This window comes from Sturnira hondurensis, unplaced genomic scaffold (genome assembly GCF_014824575.4).
Source record: "Sturnira hondurensis isolate 20B ecotype Veracruz unplaced genomic scaffold, ASM1482457v3 Scaffold0021354, whole genome shotgun sequence".
NCBI lineage: Eukaryota > Metazoa > Chordata > Mammalia > Chiroptera > Phyllostomidae > Sturnira > Sturnira hondurensis.
In genome coordinates, this window is record NW_028093985.1 from 7,309,127 (window position 1) to 7,327,741 (window position 18,615).

At 35.0% G+C, this 18,615-nt stretch overlaps 1 protein-coding gene across 4 annotated transcripts in view; it reads left to right on the plus strand.

Annotated features, from left to right (window-relative positions):
• ZFYVE16 (zinc finger FYVE-type containing 16) overlaps positions 1-18,615 on the plus strand; it is a 53,234-nt gene that overhangs the window by 24,820 nt on the left and 9,799 nt on the right. For all 4 annotated transcript variants that reach the window (XM_037032034.1, XM_037032032.1, XM_037032035.1 and 1 more), the window contains 9 exons: positions 1,972-2,114; positions 3,947-4,322; positions 5,570-5,692; positions 6,422-6,577; positions 7,115-7,339; positions 10,610-10,692; positions 11,385-11,489; positions 14,453-14,600; positions 16,583-16,663. In XM_037032034.1, the coding sequence (XP_036887929.1) occupies positions 1,972-2,114; positions 3,947-4,322; positions 5,570-5,692; positions 6,422-6,577; positions 7,115-7,339; positions 10,610-10,692; positions 11,385-11,489; positions 14,453-14,600; positions 16,583-16,663 (1,440 nt within the window). The remainder of the gene's footprint in view (positions 1-1,971; positions 2,115-3,946; positions 4,323-5,569; positions 5,693-6,421; positions 6,578-7,114; positions 7,340-10,609; positions 10,693-11,384; positions 11,490-14,452; positions 14,601-16,582; positions 16,664-18,615) is intronic.

Below are 18,615 nucleotides of genomic sequence, written 5' to 3' on the forward strand. Positions count from 1 at the left end.
GAGGGGGTTCTGGGGTTGATGAAAGTACTGAAGATCACGGGACATGCAGCTATATCTGGGGGTGCTGCAGCTTTAGGAAGCCTGGCAGGAACTGCAAACAAAGAATTCCTTCTTTTCTTGCCTTCTACTCTTCCGCCAGTGCCTACCATTGGTGAAACCAGACTAGAGCCAACTAGCATGGGGGTCTGGGAGTTGCACTTTCCAGACTTCTACCCTTGCATCCAAGAGCATGGTGAAGAAGGGTAGGCTTGGGTTTGAGAGACAGTAGGTAAAGAACTGGCATATCTCCCTTTCTTTAAAAATTTGCTTTTAGGTGTATATTTTACCACAATAAACATGTTTTTTAAATCTTTGGACTCTGTTATCTTTTACAACCTGTTGTGGTTTAGGATCTTGAGTCAAGTCTGTAAATTTTTGAACATTAACTATTAGTCTGTAACACTCTAGACAATAACTGTAATGCCGGTTAAAGACAAATTCAGATACTGTGACTGTTATTTTGGACTTTAGTTTACCTGTCACTTAATAGCTATTTTCCATTTTTCATTATAGCTTAAATAAGGAGATTCGATATACAGGAGTGAGTAAAAGTAGGTTTACAGTTGTGAGTACATGAAATATAATTAACAAAGCTATAGTAATAATCATAACATGCATGTCTTTTTCTGTGTGAACAACTGTAAACCTACTTTTGCCAACCTCTGTATGGTTATATGTTACAGTTCTAAAGATAAATAAATTTGTTTTAGAAATATTTATATATTCTTTTGTAGTGACATCCTAAATTATTAAATTATAAAAGTATTGCAAATATAAGATACCTTATTTAATAATACACCTGTATTTCAAAAAGTATATATGATTTTAGTTTTTTCAGTGTTATCTTTATTATGTTTTAGATATATCAATTTTTGAAGTTCATATATTTTTAAGTTTTTTTGTGTATTGATTTGAGAGAGAGAGAGAGAAACATCGATTCATTGTTTCAGCCATTCACTCATTCATTGGTTGCTTCCTCTATGTGCCCTGACTGGAGATGAATCCTACAATCTTGGCTACCCCACCAGGGCTGAGTTTTGTATTGTTCAAAAATCATCTGGCAGCCCTGGCTGGTGTGGCTCACTGGATTGAGCACGGGCCTGCGAACCAGAGGATCGCGGTTCAATTCCCAGTCAGGGCACATGCCTGGGTTGCAGGCCAGTTCCCAGGGGACACACAATACATTGTGTGTCCTTGGCAGAGGCAACCATACATTGATATTTCTCTCCCTCTCTCATTCCCTTCCCCTCTAAAGATAAATAAATAAAAATATTTTTAAAAAAATCATCTGGCAGCAACTTTCATAACCTTCCTGTATAGATGTTTGATAATAACAACAAATATTTATGCTGATATCTAATCGTTTCCTCCAAATATGGGAGAAAATACTAATAAATATTAATAAAGTGTAATATAAGAACAAAATATATTATGCTTCTCTTGTTAAATAAATTAAAGGAAATGACCTCTGATGTACAAGTGACCCTGTTTTAGACATTTTATGCCTCTTTCTTTTCCTTGTATGTTTTTCTTTGCTTATCTGCCCTGCTCTGATTTAGTCCATTTTTCCTTCCTGTGGCTTAGTCCTTAAATTTTATTCAGTCTCCATTCCACACTCATAAACTTAGTTTTAATAATATAGGCTTTAAACCTGCACCCCTGTGTCTTTAAGATATAACCTCTCCTGTCTGCTCCTTTTCTGAGTGCTGATTCCCAGGGTCATGCTGCCTCTGTATGAATTAGAAAAAGATTTCCTCCCTGGGTGCATACGGCCATTTCTCTAGGCCTTTGCAACCCTGAGAATGCAGGGCTTGACAATAGATAGCAAAAGCTTTCTTTGTTATGAAATATTTTCATTTCCTGACTAATTTTTGCATTAAATCATTGCAATGTTGCTAAATTAAAATGCTTTACTTTTTAAACTGAATCTAGGATTATGTTCCAAAGAACAGAAGCGAGTGTGGTTTGCAGATGGTATATTGCCCAATGGTGAAGTTGCAGATACAACAAAATTCTCATCTGGAAATAAAAGATGTTCTGAAGACTTTAGTCCTGTCTTACCAGATCTGCCCCTGGTAAGGAATCTAAAGACTTGCTAATTTAATAAAATTTTATTTTATAGATAATTCCATATGAGATTATTGAAGTACTTTTTTCTTTAATGCTGTGAGCTTCCTCAGTTGAGAAGTATGTGATGTAACAAATATATTTTAGATACTACCTTTTTCATTGTTAAACTTTTTGGTCTCAGTACCCCATTATGTACTTAAAAGTTATTGATAATGTTCAACAACTGTGAGTTACGTGGGTTACACCTATGGGTAATTGCTGTATTAATATTAAAATTAAGAAAAATTCATTAATTAGAAACTAAACTCAGTAATAGAAATAATATTTGAGAAAAATTTTAAGACAAAAGTTTAGTCATAGGGATAACATTACATTTTCGGCTTAATGTCTGGCGTAATAGAAGACACATTCTCATAACTACTCATATATTCAGTTTGTAGTGATATATTGTCTTGGTTAAATTATATGAAGAAAATCCTAGGACCTCACTGACTCTCTGAAAGGGTTTTGGAGACCCCAGGGATCCCTGGACCACATTTTGAGAAACACTGTTACAGGGAAATAGAACTGAGATTGTTATTTTTTTTAAAGATTCTTATTTATTTAATTTTAGAGATAAGATTTTTATTTAGCTTTAGAGATAGGGGAAGGGAGGGAGAAAGAAAGGGAGAAAAACATCAATGTGTGGGAGAAACATTGATCAGTTACCTCTTACATGTCCCCAACCAGGGACAGAACCTGCAACCCAGGCTTGTGTCCTGACTGGGAATTGAACTGGCGACCTTTCGGTTTCCAGTCTGGCACTCAGTCCACTGAACCACATCAGCCAGGGCTAGAACTGACATTAAGAATAATATTTGTTTAATGATTTTCTAAGATTTAGTGAAGTATCTGATGGTGGTATTTCTGTTTGCATTTATACAAATATGTTAGGTATTAAATGGAAAATATATAATATAGACTCCCAGTCCACAAAGAACTCTCAGTATGAAGTAGCAAAATGCTCATAGAAGCAGGCATTAATACATGAAGCAGGAATGCTTTTATTCATTAAACAAATATTTATTGGGCATTTACTCTGTGTCAGTCACCTGGTTTATTCTCATTACGTAAGTTGGACAAGATGAATATGTATCATGCTGTGTTCAAGTTTGCACACCATATAAACGTATACTGTTTGTCAGTAAGAGTTCGGGATCTAGATTTTACAAATAGCCATTATTACCAAAAGTGTTTCTGAGCTAGTACCTACCCTCAATCAATATTTTAACAAAATGAGAATGCTAAATAAGCTAGTAAATATGATCTGAGTTCATAAATGGTCTTGTTTTAATATTGACTCAGGTTTGGCCAGTCTAAAAAGAAAGGGGTTTTATTTCAGCATACTTGAGGTGTAGTTTATTACTGGTGGTCACTATTGTGGACTGTATTTACCACTCTGCTTCCTAACCACTCCCCTCCCCATCTTTCCCTTTTTTCATCTCCTTTGCTTACTCAAGACTTTTTTGGCTGTCGTGGTAAGGAGAACCTTGGGTTGAACTGAGCTTGCTAGCTGTGTGATGTGGTATAGGATCTTGAAGTTCTTGCCTTCTTTTTCCAATCTGTAAAATTAGTCATCAGTACCTTACCTGAGCATACAGTAAAGTTATAAACCTTATGCTTCTGAATTTAAAGAAGCCAAATTGGTACTTTTTCTTGGGAAATTGAGCTTCTAAAGAATTTCTGAGCCCATTTTGGTTTTATTTATTCTTATTAAAAATATGTTTGGCTATAGAGATGAACATTTCACAGCTGAACAGAGAATATAAACTGATTTTTTTTATTCCATATTTTACAGACAGTAAACACAGTGGATCACACCCATTCTACTGCAGTGGAAAAACCAAACAATGAGATAGGAGATATTGCAAGAAATGAGATAATTCAGAGTCCTATTTCTCAGGTTTCATCTATGGAAAAGCTGCCCATAAGCACAGGAACTGAGGGGTTATCTACTTCTGGTTCTTTTACACTAGATGATGATGTTTTTGCAGGAACCGAAGAACTCCCTAGTTGTCCTGGTGTCGTAGTTAACAGCAGTTTAGCTGTAGCTAGTACTTCAGATTATAGGTTATTGTGTGGTATTGACAAGAATGTGTGCAATAAGGTTAGTCTTCTGCCTGATGATGACAGCTTGCCCCCTCTTCTGATTGCCTCTGGAGAAAAGGGATCAGGTAGGAACAGCAGTTATTTGAATTTTTAAAAGGTTTTGTTTTGTTTTGGTTTGGTTTTTTGAGAATGTATGATGAATTTTATTATCTGTGTTGAATGAAGTACATTTTTTAAACTTAGACAATTTGGTTGAAACATGTCTTGGTAACTAGTTTACAAAAGGTCTTACTATATTTTAAAAATTCTAAAAAACAATGAAGTTTTGAGTTTAATATGATGCATTTATCACATCTGACTCCCTAACTTAAAGTGAAACAGAAGTCTAGTACAGCAAGGAAGCTCACAGGCTTTTAGACTGGAAAATATTTCCATTATATTAGAATAGAGTTTTGATTCCACATCATTTTTTTAAAGGAGCATAGTGCCTAAAGAAGAGAGTATTGGATTGGACGACAAAGCTAGGAATTTGAGTTTCTCATTGGCTACTTAATATGTGTATGACTTGAAATGTGTTATCTAATATCTTTGGGCCTCAGTTTCTTTTTTAAAAAAAGAGAATTTAGATAATCTCTAAGACCCTTGTCAAGCTGGAGATCCTGTGACTAGCTTCTACCCCATGTAGTTGTCTAGGATACATACATCCTTATTATACCAGGCATTATGCTGCACTCTGGAACATGGAGTGATTATGTTCTCTGCATGATAATGTATGGGAATGGAGCTTAGGATCTCTTTATGTCAGTAGGAGCTATTTCACGAACCTGGCTGTAGTGGCAAAAATACCTTGATCCCTGTTCTTTGTAGGCCATGAACATTTTTCTATTGATTGCCAAGATTTTTTTTTTCTTGAGCCACTTATCACTGGACATAGGGCATGTGCTCAGCAAGCAGCAAGTGCAACTTGGGTCTAGATTACTTTCCTAGCATGGTAAATTTCAGAATTCATCATCAGAGTGGCTGGAAGGCTGGAATCCACTTTATAAAAATGTTTGTTTTAAAATTTTGAAGGTGTTGAAATTATGTAAGTAGGCTGTTTAATCAAAATTTATTGTGTATACATAACATATCAGGATTTATATGTATTACAAGTTGATATCTTTACATAAGTAGGAAAGGGAAAAATTAATATATAACAGTTGTCCAGGGTATTGATTGATTTTATGGAATGTGGTTGCTTTTGTTTAAATTTGATCAAGCCATTGGTGGATTTAAAATCTGGGGGTTTTTTTTTGTTTGTTTGTTTTTCACTACAAGCGTATTTAACAGGAAGTCATATTTTTTCTAATTATATGTCATTTTCATGATTTAGTGCCTGTAATAGAAGAACACCCATCTCATGAGCAGATCACTTTGCTTCTTGAAGACAAAGATTTTCATCCTGTTACATTTATCCTAAATGCTAATCTACTTGTGAATGTCAAGTTAGTTCTTTGTAAGTAATGATTCATCTTTCTTTGCCTAATTGGTAAGCAGGATTTCTGAGTTAATTACATCTTCAGGTTAGATTTTGACTGTCAGTCATGGAAAATAAGCAGCACTGCATATTGATTTTTTAGCCAAATACAAATATGAATAAAATTTTGCAGATTTATATTCAGTGGGACTTGAAATATAAGCTTACAGATTTTTACTAGTGTCTCTCAGTAAGTCCTCTATTCAGCTCATGGGCTCACAGCTGAGCTGTATTTTGATGCTCATGATACAACTAACTATATTTCATATAGCTGTTAAATGAATAGAAATTTGGTAATTGAGATAAGCAAGAATCCCGATTAGCAGTACTTAAAGACAGTTTAAAGTCAATGACTTGTGACCTAATTAAAAGTAAGGAATAACTAATCTTCAGTAATAAATAATCCTCACTATTCAACAATACATCTCAGCTTTTTTCATTCTCTTGGAAACTAACCTGATTCTTACCCACTACATTTCAGCATATTAGTGTATCTTTTATTTTAGTGTTATTTATTAATTGACTCCATAAGATAATCTGTCATCTTTTCTCTTTTTTACATTAATCTTATACAATTCAATTTAAAGTTTTTGTGAGAACTGGGAAAATAAGGAATTTGAAAATTGTGCTTTATGCAAAGGACAATTATATTTAGTTTTTTGGTTAATAGAAGTTGACATTTATAGTTGTATGCTTTTATCACTTAAGATTCCTCAGACAAATATTGGTACTTCTCAACCAATGGATTGCATGGCTTGGGACAGGCAGAAATTATTATTCTATTGTTATGTTTGCCAAATGAAGATACTATTCCTAAGGACATCTTCAGACTGTTTATCTCCATATATAAGGATGCTCTAAAAGGTATAGCTTTTTATTTTGCTGTTTAAACTAGGGGGTGGATAAATTAATTAAAGGCATTTATGCTTTTGGCTGTACTAACTGTACTAAATATTTATTTTGTGAAGCAATTATTGTTTTCTTAGATCTTAATCATCGTTTTCAGTCTCCTTAACTCTAGCAGTTTATATAGTGTCTTTACACAGATTTGTAAAAGTGAAATACATTTGCTTTCTTGATTTTTTATGTGTCTATATATTTTATGTACTGTTTGTATAAGATTGGAAGCACATGATAATTTTTCACTTGACCATGCAATAAGAAAAAATTTTAAATATAGCTTATGGTTAGAAACATTTTCAAATTTTTGCTCATAATTTCCTATGTCCAGGAATATCTGAACTTTGTGCACACGAGGTATTTAATAGATACTTCTTCAAGAGTGGAAATAAAAAAAATATTCTGTATCGCCTTTATTTAAGAAAGTTTATATTGGGACATTCAAATTTAGAATGTCTTTTTAAAACAATTAAAATCTTTTTGAAATTATTTTATTTCCAGGAAAATACATAGAAAATTTGGACAATATTACCTTTACTGAGAGTTTTCTCAGTAGCAAGGACCATGGAGGATTCCTGTTTATTACACCTACTTTTCAAAATCTTGATGATCTCCCATTACCAAGTAATCCTTTTCTCTGTGGAATTCTTATCCAGAAGCTAGAGATTCCCTGGGCAAAGGTTTTCCCTATGCGTTTAATGTTGAGATTGGGTGCAGAATATAAAGGTACGTTTTAGATTAATAAGTTAAATTTCATAGGTTTCAATGTAAAATAAGAATTTCAGGGATATCATTATTAAAGTCAAATTTTTAATGGGTTAATGGGACCACTTTTGTTTTGCTGTGCTTTTAAAATTCCAAAACAGCCTCCTCTACTACCAAATTAGTCTACAAAACCTTGGTATATCATGAAGCTTCTACATGTTCATAATTATTATATTAACTTATCTTTAAAATATATTTTTTAAATTTCAGAACAAAACGTACAAAACCTTGAAAAGTTTTAAAAGCATGTATTGTAGAGAGTTCATTTTATGTGGCCTAAATGTTAAAAAGGTAATTTATTGCCCCCTTCAATTATAGAGTCAAATATAAAGGATTTTTGGATTATTGGTGCTACCGACTATAATGAAGAGTTGACTATTTTTAGAAAAGGAAATTCTTAAAAATAGTGGTTGCCATCTTTACTAAACTTGAGGGGGTTTTTTTGGTTTTTTTATTCCTGACATCTTATCATCCAGCAGTGATGCAGACCATATCATTTATGTATAATAATAGTGTATGTGTATATTTTGGAGTGTGAGTTTGTGTGTATCTTTATACATTTGCCGTTGACACACTGGAGATTCTAAAGCTGTTAGGAAATTATGGTCTAAGTTTATATGTATGATTATATCTAAGTTGAAATTATTTCCAAAGTTAAACTTTTGAATTCCTACCCTTTTTATCCTTCTTTTTAATAGATTAGTTATTTATTGCATGTGAAGTACACTACGTCTAATGAAATTTTATACATTTGATTCTAGTGTAATTTTATAAGTATTTTTTTGGAGAAAAGTTAAATGTGGGGAAGTTATAAAGTGATCATCATTATTTCAAAATAGACAAAAATGGTGAAAGTGATATTCATTTAAATTCCTCTGTTTGGCAAATTTTATTATACTGATTTTGGGGGAAATCTTTATCATTTAGGATTAAAATATGTGATGCTATAAAATTGTGTAAAAAGTAAGAAAATTTAATTTTATCTTAGGCTTTGTGCTGTGTGAACCAAAAAACTTCAGCAAAAAACTTTCAGCAACCAAAAAACTTTCATTCTGAGCCCAGTGTTACATCCATTCAACATAATATTTTGTGTCTGATACTAGTATTTAAATGCCATTTTTATGGAAGGTTAGATTAGTATACTAGCTAATCTTGAGGAATTACGGAACATACAGTTCATAAGTTTGGCCAGTTTTGGGTCTGTATCACTTCTAGATACTAAGTTTGTTTTTCATACACTGAAAGTAAAATAGTGGAGCAACGTGAAGGGCCTCTCAAAAGATACACAGAGGTTGAAGCTGCAAAGCTGTGGTAGCTCTTTAGTGGTGACGAGGGCAAACCAGCAGTTATACAAAGAAATGAATAGTCTCAGCGGTTTTCTGAGTTCTTTATGTTCTGCTGAATTCTGGTATTTTGGTGTTATTGGTGCCCATGCTACATGAACTTGGAAGTGTGGTGTGGTGTGGTGTATGTGTTTATTTTGTATAGAGAAAATGTACTTATGGAAAACTTAGTGACAGAAATTAGAGACCCATGACTAAAAACTGAAAGTGTCTGAAATTAGTAATTTTCAAGTAGCATTATTTATGCTTTTATGTTGAGAACATTTGGTTGGAATGTCATTAAATGTTGGATTAGATGATTTATGACGTCCCTTTGTAACTCTGATGGGTGTCATTCTAAACCATAGCCTTTTGAAAACAGTGCTTTAAATAAAATTACCTCTATCAAGTTATAGAGATACTCCCTCATTCATCTGAGATGAAGTAAGAAGTCAGCATTTGCCTTAACTGTATTATTTATCACTTTAATGTCTTTTTTTACCATCATGTCTTCTGTCCTCCAAATAACTCAGTTATCCTTTTAAAAACTACACAATGTGTTTGTAAAGCAAAGATGTGAGTTATCCTGACTTAAGTTTTTAAACCAGATAACGTCGGGTGTTTTTTTCTTAGAATTTTAAGGAAATATATTTGCGTACTAGGTATTAGAGAGGTTTGTTCATTTATCTTGTAAGCTGAAGGTTAAAAAGGTACTTGCTTTTTATCATCATAGAGATAGTCTTACCTTCCTTTTTTCACCTTTCTTTTTTTCCAGAGGTCCTGCTGCATTGCCAGCAAAGTATTTTTTCCCCTTTTTGGTGTGCAATATTTATAGTGCTCTAAAGAAAGAGAAAGGTATAGTTAGGTGACAGACTCCATGTCCCTTCTCCTTCTGTGCATTGATTTCTCTGATTCTCTGTGCTCCTTTTATCATGTTGACCCAAGAACTATACAAATTTACTATATAAAGTCATAAATTAGCACAATTGAATATTAATTGTTACTTGCCTTTAAAATCTTTTTTTAAAATATTGATTTAAGAGAGAAAAACATTGATTTGTTTTTCCACTTACTGATGCATTTGTTGGTTGATCTTGTGTGTGCCTGACCAGAGATCGAACCCGCAACCCTGACATACATTTCAGGACAACGCTCTAAACAGCTGAGCTACCCGGCCAGGCCATGCCTTTAAAATCTTTAATTCTTCATATTTCTCTTTAAATTATCGAAACTTTATTGGGGTGGGGGATCTAGCCAGGTGTAATTTTCCAACTGTCATAATTTTGTAGAAATACGTGGTAAGAAGTTAAATGCTTTGGAATCAGGCAAGCCTGGTTTCAAGTGTTTCACCAGTTATTAACTTAGTCACCACAGGCAAATGTATTCATCTCTGTTTCTTTACTTTCCATTTGCATAATAGGGCTAGATGTACTTGCCTCATCAAGTTGTTACTGAGTTTAAATAAGATAATATCTGTAAAATTTCCAGTTCAATGTGACACCTAGTAGATACTCAGTGTGGGTTAATGTCATCTGTTATTTTCCTTAAAGAAATGATAGGGGGTATGGGGTATCCATACTGTTTAAAAAATAGAATTAAAGGTAATTACCCTGACCAGTGTGGCTCAGTTGGTTGGAGCATTGTCCTGTAAATTGAAGGGTCGTGGGTTTAATTCCTGGTCAGGGCGCATGCTTGGGTTGCATGTTTAGTCCTTGGTCAGGGTGAGTATAAGAGGCACCTGAGTGACATTGCTCTGTCACATCGATATTTCTCTCCCTCCCTCCCTCTCTTCCCCTCTCTCTAAAATCAGTAAGCACATCCTTGGGTGAGGATTAAAAAAATAAAAGAATTAAAGGTAATAAATTCAAGATTATTTTTACTGTAATCAGTTTTCCTTTCTTATCTATAGCATACCCTGCTCCTCTAACAAGTATCAGAGGCCGGAAACCTCTTTTTGGAGAGATAGGACACACTATTATGAACTTACTTGTTGTGAGTAATTGAACTATTTTATATTGTTACTTTAAAAATGTATTTAGAACACTTTTACACACTTATAATAAATCCTAATTCATTTAACATAAGTGGACTGTTTTTAATGAGTTGCTTTTTAGATGAACACATCTCCTGATTTATATGTTACCTGATTCTAGTTGCCTTTCAGTTCATCCTGCTGCAGGGCTTACATATTTAGGTAATACGAGATTTACACAAATGTTGAAGCTTTTGGAGATTTAGTAAAAAAGTGTTAATAAAGTCATTAAGTTTGGTGATTGTGAGCCAAGTGTGGTCTGTTTCCTCATTTGCTTTAGGAAGAATTGGTATAGGTGATGTCTCAGATCCCTTCACACCTCTGATTTCTATAATTTTGCGTTTAACTGTTACCAGAGAAAAGTATTTGAGTTGACTTGATTTTATTTATAATATTCAGTTTGAAGACCTAGTTGGAAGAACTTCAGCTACAAAGAGTAATCCTTCCTGAGAATGAAATTCTTTGTTACTATTGTGGAGTAGCCAGAAGGATTAGTTGGTTTTTTAAGTTGCTACTGCTTTTTATATGGCACTTTCACAGTTATGTATCACAAGTCTCAAAATGATGGATACTGTTAAAGGATTTAATGAATGGGTAAATGTGCATAGATAGTAGTTTTTAAAGTTTATGGAAATGTCATTTTTTTATGTAGGACCTCCGAAATTACCAGTATACCTTGCATAATATAGATCAGCTGTTGATTCATATGGAAATGGGGAAAAGCTGCATAAAAATACCTCGGAAAAAATATAATGATGTAAGTATAACTGCTTTATTCAAATTTTGAAGATAATTGTTGAACATTAGATTTTCTTAGAAGTGTGTCAGGGTAAATTTGTTTTGTATCAGACAATTCTAATATATGAGGTCTATCTGGAAAAAGTCCAGTCATTGTTACTATAATGAGAACCATTTGCACAACATTGATTCTCCTGGCAGCTAAGGAGAGTGGACTGCAATGTGCATGCGTGAACAGTGACAACTTCATTGTACTGCTCAGTAGGGTGGTAGGTGCAATTGAGTGAGCATGTGTACTCTGTGGCCATCATGTTAAAATGACTGAGCAAGCAGAGCAACAAATCTGCATTAAACTTTGCATTAAGCTTGAACATTCCCCTGTGGGGACTATTTGGATGATTTGAAGGCAGCAATTGGCAGCTTCATCACAATAATGTGCTCACTCATGTAGCCCGTTTCGTGCAGAGTTTTTGGCCAAACATCAAATGGGCAGGTGACTTAGCCCCCATATAGCCTAGATTTGGCAACCTCTGACTTCTGGCTTTTCCCAAAACTAAAAATCACCTTTGAAAGGGAAGAGATTTCAGACCGTTGATGAGATTCAGGAAAATACTATGGGACAGCTGATGGTGATTGGGAGAAATGTGTGAGGTCCCCAGGTGCCTACTTTGACAGGGGCTGAGGCATCATTGTCCCGTATACAAGGTTTCTTGCATCTTGTATCTTCTTCAGTCAGTGTCTCTGTTTTTCATATTACATGGCTGGATATCTTCTGGATAGGCTTCATATAATGGCAAAATGTTATTTTTGAAATTTCAGATTTGCTTCCTAACAAGGCATTTGTTTAATCCTATTTTTTAATCTTTTTTGTACTGTTTTATCTCTTGAGGTGATTTTATCTTTTTAAAAATACATTTTATTGATTATGCCATTACAGTTGTCCCATTTCCCCCCATTCAATCCCCTCCCCCTCACCCCCACCCCCACCATTCCCCCCCTTCAGTTTATGTCCATGTGTCACAAGTTCTTTAGATTCTATATTTCCCATACTATTCTTGCCCTCCCCCTATCTGTTTTCTACCTACCATCTATGCCACTTATTCTCTGTACCTTCTCCCCCCTTCTCCTCCTCCCACTCCCCTTTTGCTAACCCTCCATGTCGTCTCCATTTCTATGGTTCTGCTCCTGATCTAGCTGTCTGCTTAGTTTGCTTTTGTTTTAGCTGTGGTTGTTAATAACTGTGTTTGCTGTCCTTTCACTGTTCATATTTTTTATCTTCTTCTTCTTAGATAAGTTCCTTTAACATTTCCTATAATAAGGGCTTGGTGATGATGAACTCCTTGAACTTGACCTTATCTGAGAAGCCCTTTATCTGCCCTTCCATTCTAAATGAAAGCTTTGCTGGACAGAGCAATCTTGGATGTAGGTCTTTGGATTTCATGACTTGGAATACTTCTTTCTAGCCCCTTCTGCTTATAAGGTCTCTTTTGAGAAATCAGCTGACAGGCTGATGGGAACTCCTTTATAGGTGACTGTCCCCTTATCTCTTGCTGTTTCTAGAATTCTCTCCTTCATTTTTATCTTGGCTAATGTAATTATGATGTACCTTGGTGTGTTCCTTCTTGGGTCCACCTTCTTTGGGACTGAGCTTCCTGGATTTCCTGGAAGTCTATTTCCTTTGCCAGACTGAGGAAGTTTTCCTTTATTATTTGTTCAAATAAGATTCCACTTGTTGCTCTTCCTCTTCCCCTTCTGATACCCCTATAATTCAGATGTTGGAACATTTAAAGATGTTCCTAAGACTCTCCTAATTTTTTTGAATTCTTACTACTTTATTCTTTTCTGTGTGGTCATTTTTTTCTTCCTTCTTATCCACTCCCTTGATTTGAGTCCCAGTTTCCTTTCCATCACTATTGGTTTCCTGTGCATTTTCCTTCATTTCACTTAGTTTAGCCTTCATTTGTTCCTCTAATTTATGACTAAAATCAACCAGTCCTGTGAGATCCTGATCACCAGTGTTTTGAACTGTGCATCTGATAGGTTGGCTATCTCTTGGTTGCTTAGAAGTATTGGCTCTGAGCCTTTGAGCTGTTCTTCTGCTTGAGCAGATGTTTTGGTCTGTTTGCGCCTGTTATGTATGAGGGGCGGAGCCTTAGGTGTTCACCAGGGCAGGGCAACCCTGGTTGCTGAGTTGTGACGCTGTATGTGGGTGTGGTGTTAGAGGGGGCATGGCGTTTGTTCTGTACTTTCTCAGATTTCAGTCCCCTCTGCTGCTTCCCACAAGCAAATTGGGCCCTTCTGGTGCTGGTTCCCAGATGTATGGGCTTGTGCACCCTCCAGGACCCTGTGGGTCTCTCCAGCAAACTCTCTGTGAACCTGAGAGCCTCTCGCACCTCAATCCCCGAAAGTTTTTCCAAATAAAGCTTTTAGGCTTTATTTTTCGGCGCTGGGGCCCTGGGTTGCACAGTCTGTCTCACTGTCCATTTTTTCACCTGGTTTATCTGTGTGCGAATGTGTGACTGCAGTCAGCCAGCTGCCTTGCGCCCTCACTGGGTCCGCCCGTTGCCACCCCATGCCTGGGATCTGCCAACCATTGCCTGTGGGCCTGGGTTGGTCTGGCCAGTTTTTCCTCTCGGCCAGCTGCTGACTGCGCCTCTTTTATCGGTCTGGATGAATGATTCATTGTTGTCAGACCTCCGTATAGTTCAATTTTCTGTCTGTTTTGGTTTCGTTTTTGTTACTAAAACTTTGTTGTCTTTAAACTTTGTTGTGCGAGGAGGCACAGTGTTTCCACCTACACCTCCATCTTGGCCGGAAGTTGTATGTCTGATTTCATCTTAATACATTTGTTTCTATCATATTCTTGGGAAGTTGTCCATACTAAAGTGTGATAATTATGAAGCTGGTCAGGAATGTGATTCTGAACTAGTATAGGCATAAAATGTTAAAAGTGTTTCTAAATGAGTGTTGTTTTTTTTCCAGGTAATGAAAGTAATAAATTCTTCTAATGAGCATGTCATTAGCATTGGAGCTAGTTTTAGTACAGAAGCAGATTCTCATCTAGTCTGTGTACAGAATGATGGAGTGTATCAAACACAGGCCAACAGTGCCACGGGGCACCCTAGAAAAGGTATCGGTTCCTAGTGTTCATCCATTAAACTATCTTAGTAAATAGAGTTCTTTTAAAGAGGAAATATATAGTTTTTACTTATTTGCTGAATTGGTGCTAATAAAAATAGCATGCTTTAACATATTATCTACACAGCATTATAAAATTGCTTCTGTTTTTCTTTTGGGGCTACATTAGGTTTAAAGATTTGTAACACTGTATAGATACCTTCAAACTTACAGTATGTCCCATATAGTGGGACCCTTTTTTCCCCCCAGTTATTTCTGTTTGAAATGAAGGGTTTTTTCCACCTTTTTTTACTCTTTGCCCTAACCCTCTTAATTATGGGGGCACAGGGCAGATAAGAATGTAGAGTAATTTCTAAAACTGTAAGTGGCTAGGGATAGAAAATGGTAAAGGTGGTAGAGTAAATAACATGTTGAAAGACATTACTCTCAATTGTAGCTAATGGCCTCAGCGACTACTGTGATTACCAAACCCTTGCAGTGTAGGGCCTAACAAATGGAAAGTTCAGTGTAAGTAAGTATTTGGTAAATTAATATATTATTATAAAATTACATATTTAAAATAGTCTGACATCTGTCTGCCAATAAAATTTTTCTTCTGATTATAAAAGTGATATAAACTAATGTGTAGTAAACGTATAAAATATGTTTTGAAAAGTTAAGTGTCAGTATATGGCCATTGTTGACATTGCTACTGTGTTTTCTTTTTATATATGTTAAATAGATTATTTTATACTGAATATTTATACTTTTGTATTGTGCTTTCCTCACCATGTCACTGACATTTTAGACATTAAAATTTAACAACTATTTAATATTTGTTGAATTTGTATATACTTACGGTATAAGTTCAAAAGGTATAAATGTTGATAGTACAAATCTCTTTTCCCCCTTGATCCTCAGGCTACCCTCTTCCCCTCCCTACAGGCAACCAAAGCAATGTTACTGGTTTCTTGTATGTCCTGTCTGAGACATTTTTGCTTGTATGCATATTTAAGCAAGCACATACATATGCCCCTTTTTTCTATTATTTTTTAATTGAAAAGAGAGATTTAATCATTTAGGCAAATCCTCAGTTGTCATTCTCTGCTTAACAGTTAAAAATGTAGTCCCACACACATTAAAGACATACAGTTGGTGAAATATTTATCCCTAGAAAGAGAGAAAATGGGGCAAATTATTTAACCTTACTGCCTTATTTCCCTATCTGTAATATGGATAAATATTGTTTGGGGATATATTAGGTTTTCTGTATGTGTGCATTTTCTATGTTTCTTATTTTCACCTCCCTCATCCAAATATCTCCCTGGCTTATTTTTAAGGGGAGGTTCAGGATTTTTGTTTTACATATGTTTGAGTCTAAGGAAATAAAGATTTTCTAGGCCAAGACCTCTTCCACTTCTTAAAATAAGTCATAACATTTGTTCCATGGTGCCTCTGGCTTTTTCTTAACACATTTTGAATATTATTCTATGTTATATAAAAAATTTTCACATTCCACATAACTTTCTACTTTAATGTGTACATCATTAAATTTTCCCTTATTAATTGGACATAACTTTTACCAATTCTTAGGTGGCTATTTATAAAAATATACTGTTAATAACTTTGTGCACATGCCGTTAATTTCTGTAAATGGAATTGATGTATCAAAGGATACATGTATTTGTAATTTTAGTAGATAATTATCAAGTGGTCCACCCAGAGAGTATTCTGATTACACTCTCACCAGTGTCCTGGATGTTCATTTTCTCACACCCTCTCTGCATCAGACACACACTTTACAAACATTAAATTACCTTTATGTAATGTTTATCTTAATTTTGTTTGTTTATTAGCTTTCCAATATAAGTTGGTATAGGCATGGCATTTATCAGATTCTTAAATGTGCCATACTCCACATTATACATTTAACAAATAATCATATAAAATAGGGCAGGTTAAAATATAATTGTCATTTGTTTGTTTGTTTGTCAGTGACAGGTGCAAGTTTTGTGGTATTCAATGGAGCTCTGAAAGCATCTTCAGGATATCTTGCTAAGTCCAGCATAGTTGAAGGTAGGAGTTTCATCTTTAACATTGTTTTAATGTAAAGATGTTTTCCATTTCTTTTTGAAACTATTTGATAGTTAAATAAAAGAATATATGTAAGTTACAAGGTTACATAAAGGACTGTATATAAGTACCACAAACTTTGGTGAAATCATTATGCACCCAAGAACTAGAACATGATCAATATTTGGGTCTCTTTATACTTTCTTTCTTTTTCCAAAAATTAACTATTGGACTGAATACTGTTTCTCATTCTCTTGCTTATTTTTTTCACACTGTATAAACATATGCCTATGCAATATATTGTTTGTTTATGGTTATTTGGGAGATTTATAAAAATGGTATTCTTCAAATAGTCTTATGGAACTTACTATTTTCATGAAACATTATGTCTCTAAAATTTATGCATGTTGTTGCCAGCAACTGTAGCTTACTCGTTTTCAGTGCTATTAAATATTTTATTCTGTGAATGTCTGACAGTTTATCTTTTAACCATGGACATCTGGGTTGGTTCTCTTTTTTTGCTATCACGAACAGTCGTGTTAGTAGCATTCTTGTGTGTGCTGACACTGGGCACATGTCTAAATCTATCTCTGGAGTAATCTCCAGGAGTGGAATTTCTAGGCAAATTGATTAGAAAATGTTCAACTTTATAATATATTACTAAATTGTTATCATCAGAATTTATAAGAGTTCCCATTGATACATTTTCTTCAAACATAGTTTTTTAAAATGATATTTTACTGATTATGCTATTACTGTTGTCCTTATTTTTCTCCCTTTGCCCCGCCCACCCAGCACCCCCTAGTCCCTCAGTCCCTGCACCATTGTTCATGTCCGTGGGTCACCTGTGTAAGTTCTTTGGCTTCTCCATTCCCTATGCTGTGCATCACCATGAATATTGTGTGACTACTAATTTGTGCTTCTCAATCCCTTCATCTTTTCACCTATTCCCCAAACCCCACTGCCATCTGGCAGCCATCAAACCAGTCTCCGTATCTATTCTGTTCTTATTTGCTTAGTTTTTTAGATTCTGTTGTTGATAGATATGTGTTTACTGCCATTTTATTCATAGTTTTGATCTTCTCCTTAAATAAATCCCTTTAACATTTCATATAATAATGGCTTGGTGATAATGGACTCCTTTAGCTTTTTCTTGTCTGGGAAGCTCTTTATCTGCCCTTCAATTCTAAATGATAGCTTTGCTGCATAGAGTAATTTTGGTTATAGGTCCTTGCTTTTCATCACTTTGAATATTTCTTGCCAATATCTTTTAGCCTGCAAAGTTTCTTTTTACAAATTAGCCAACACTCTTATGGGAACTCCTTTCTGGGTAACTACCTGCATTTCTCTTGCTGCTTTTCAGATTCTCTCTTTATCTTTAATATTTGGCATTTTGATTATGATGTGTCTTGGAGTGGGCCTCTTTGCATCCATCTTGTTTGGGACACTCTGTGTTTCCTGGACATTCTTTTTCTTGTTTGTTTGTTTGTTTGTTTTTGCTTCTTTATGTTCCAAATCATTGATTTGATCCTCGGCTTCATCCACTCTACTGTTGTTTCTCCATACATTGTTCTTTATTTCAATTAGTGTATCCTTTGTCTTTGACTAGATCTTTTTTTATGTTGTTAAGGTCCTCACTAAGTTCCTTGAGCATCCTTATAACCAGTATTTTGAACTCTACATCTGATAGATTGCATATCTCCATTTTGTTTAGTTCTTTTTCTAGAGTTGTGATCTGTTCTTTCATTTGAGCCATGTTTCTCTGTCTCCTCATTTGGGCAGCCTCCCTGTGTTAGTTTCTATGCATTGTGTAGAGCAGCTATAAATCTATGTATTGGTAGCATGACCTAGTGTGGTAGGTGTCCTGTGGGGTCCAGTGGCACTGCCTTCCCTATCACCAAAGCTATGTACACGAGGTGCACCCTCCATGTGGGCTGAGTACACCCTCCTGTTAT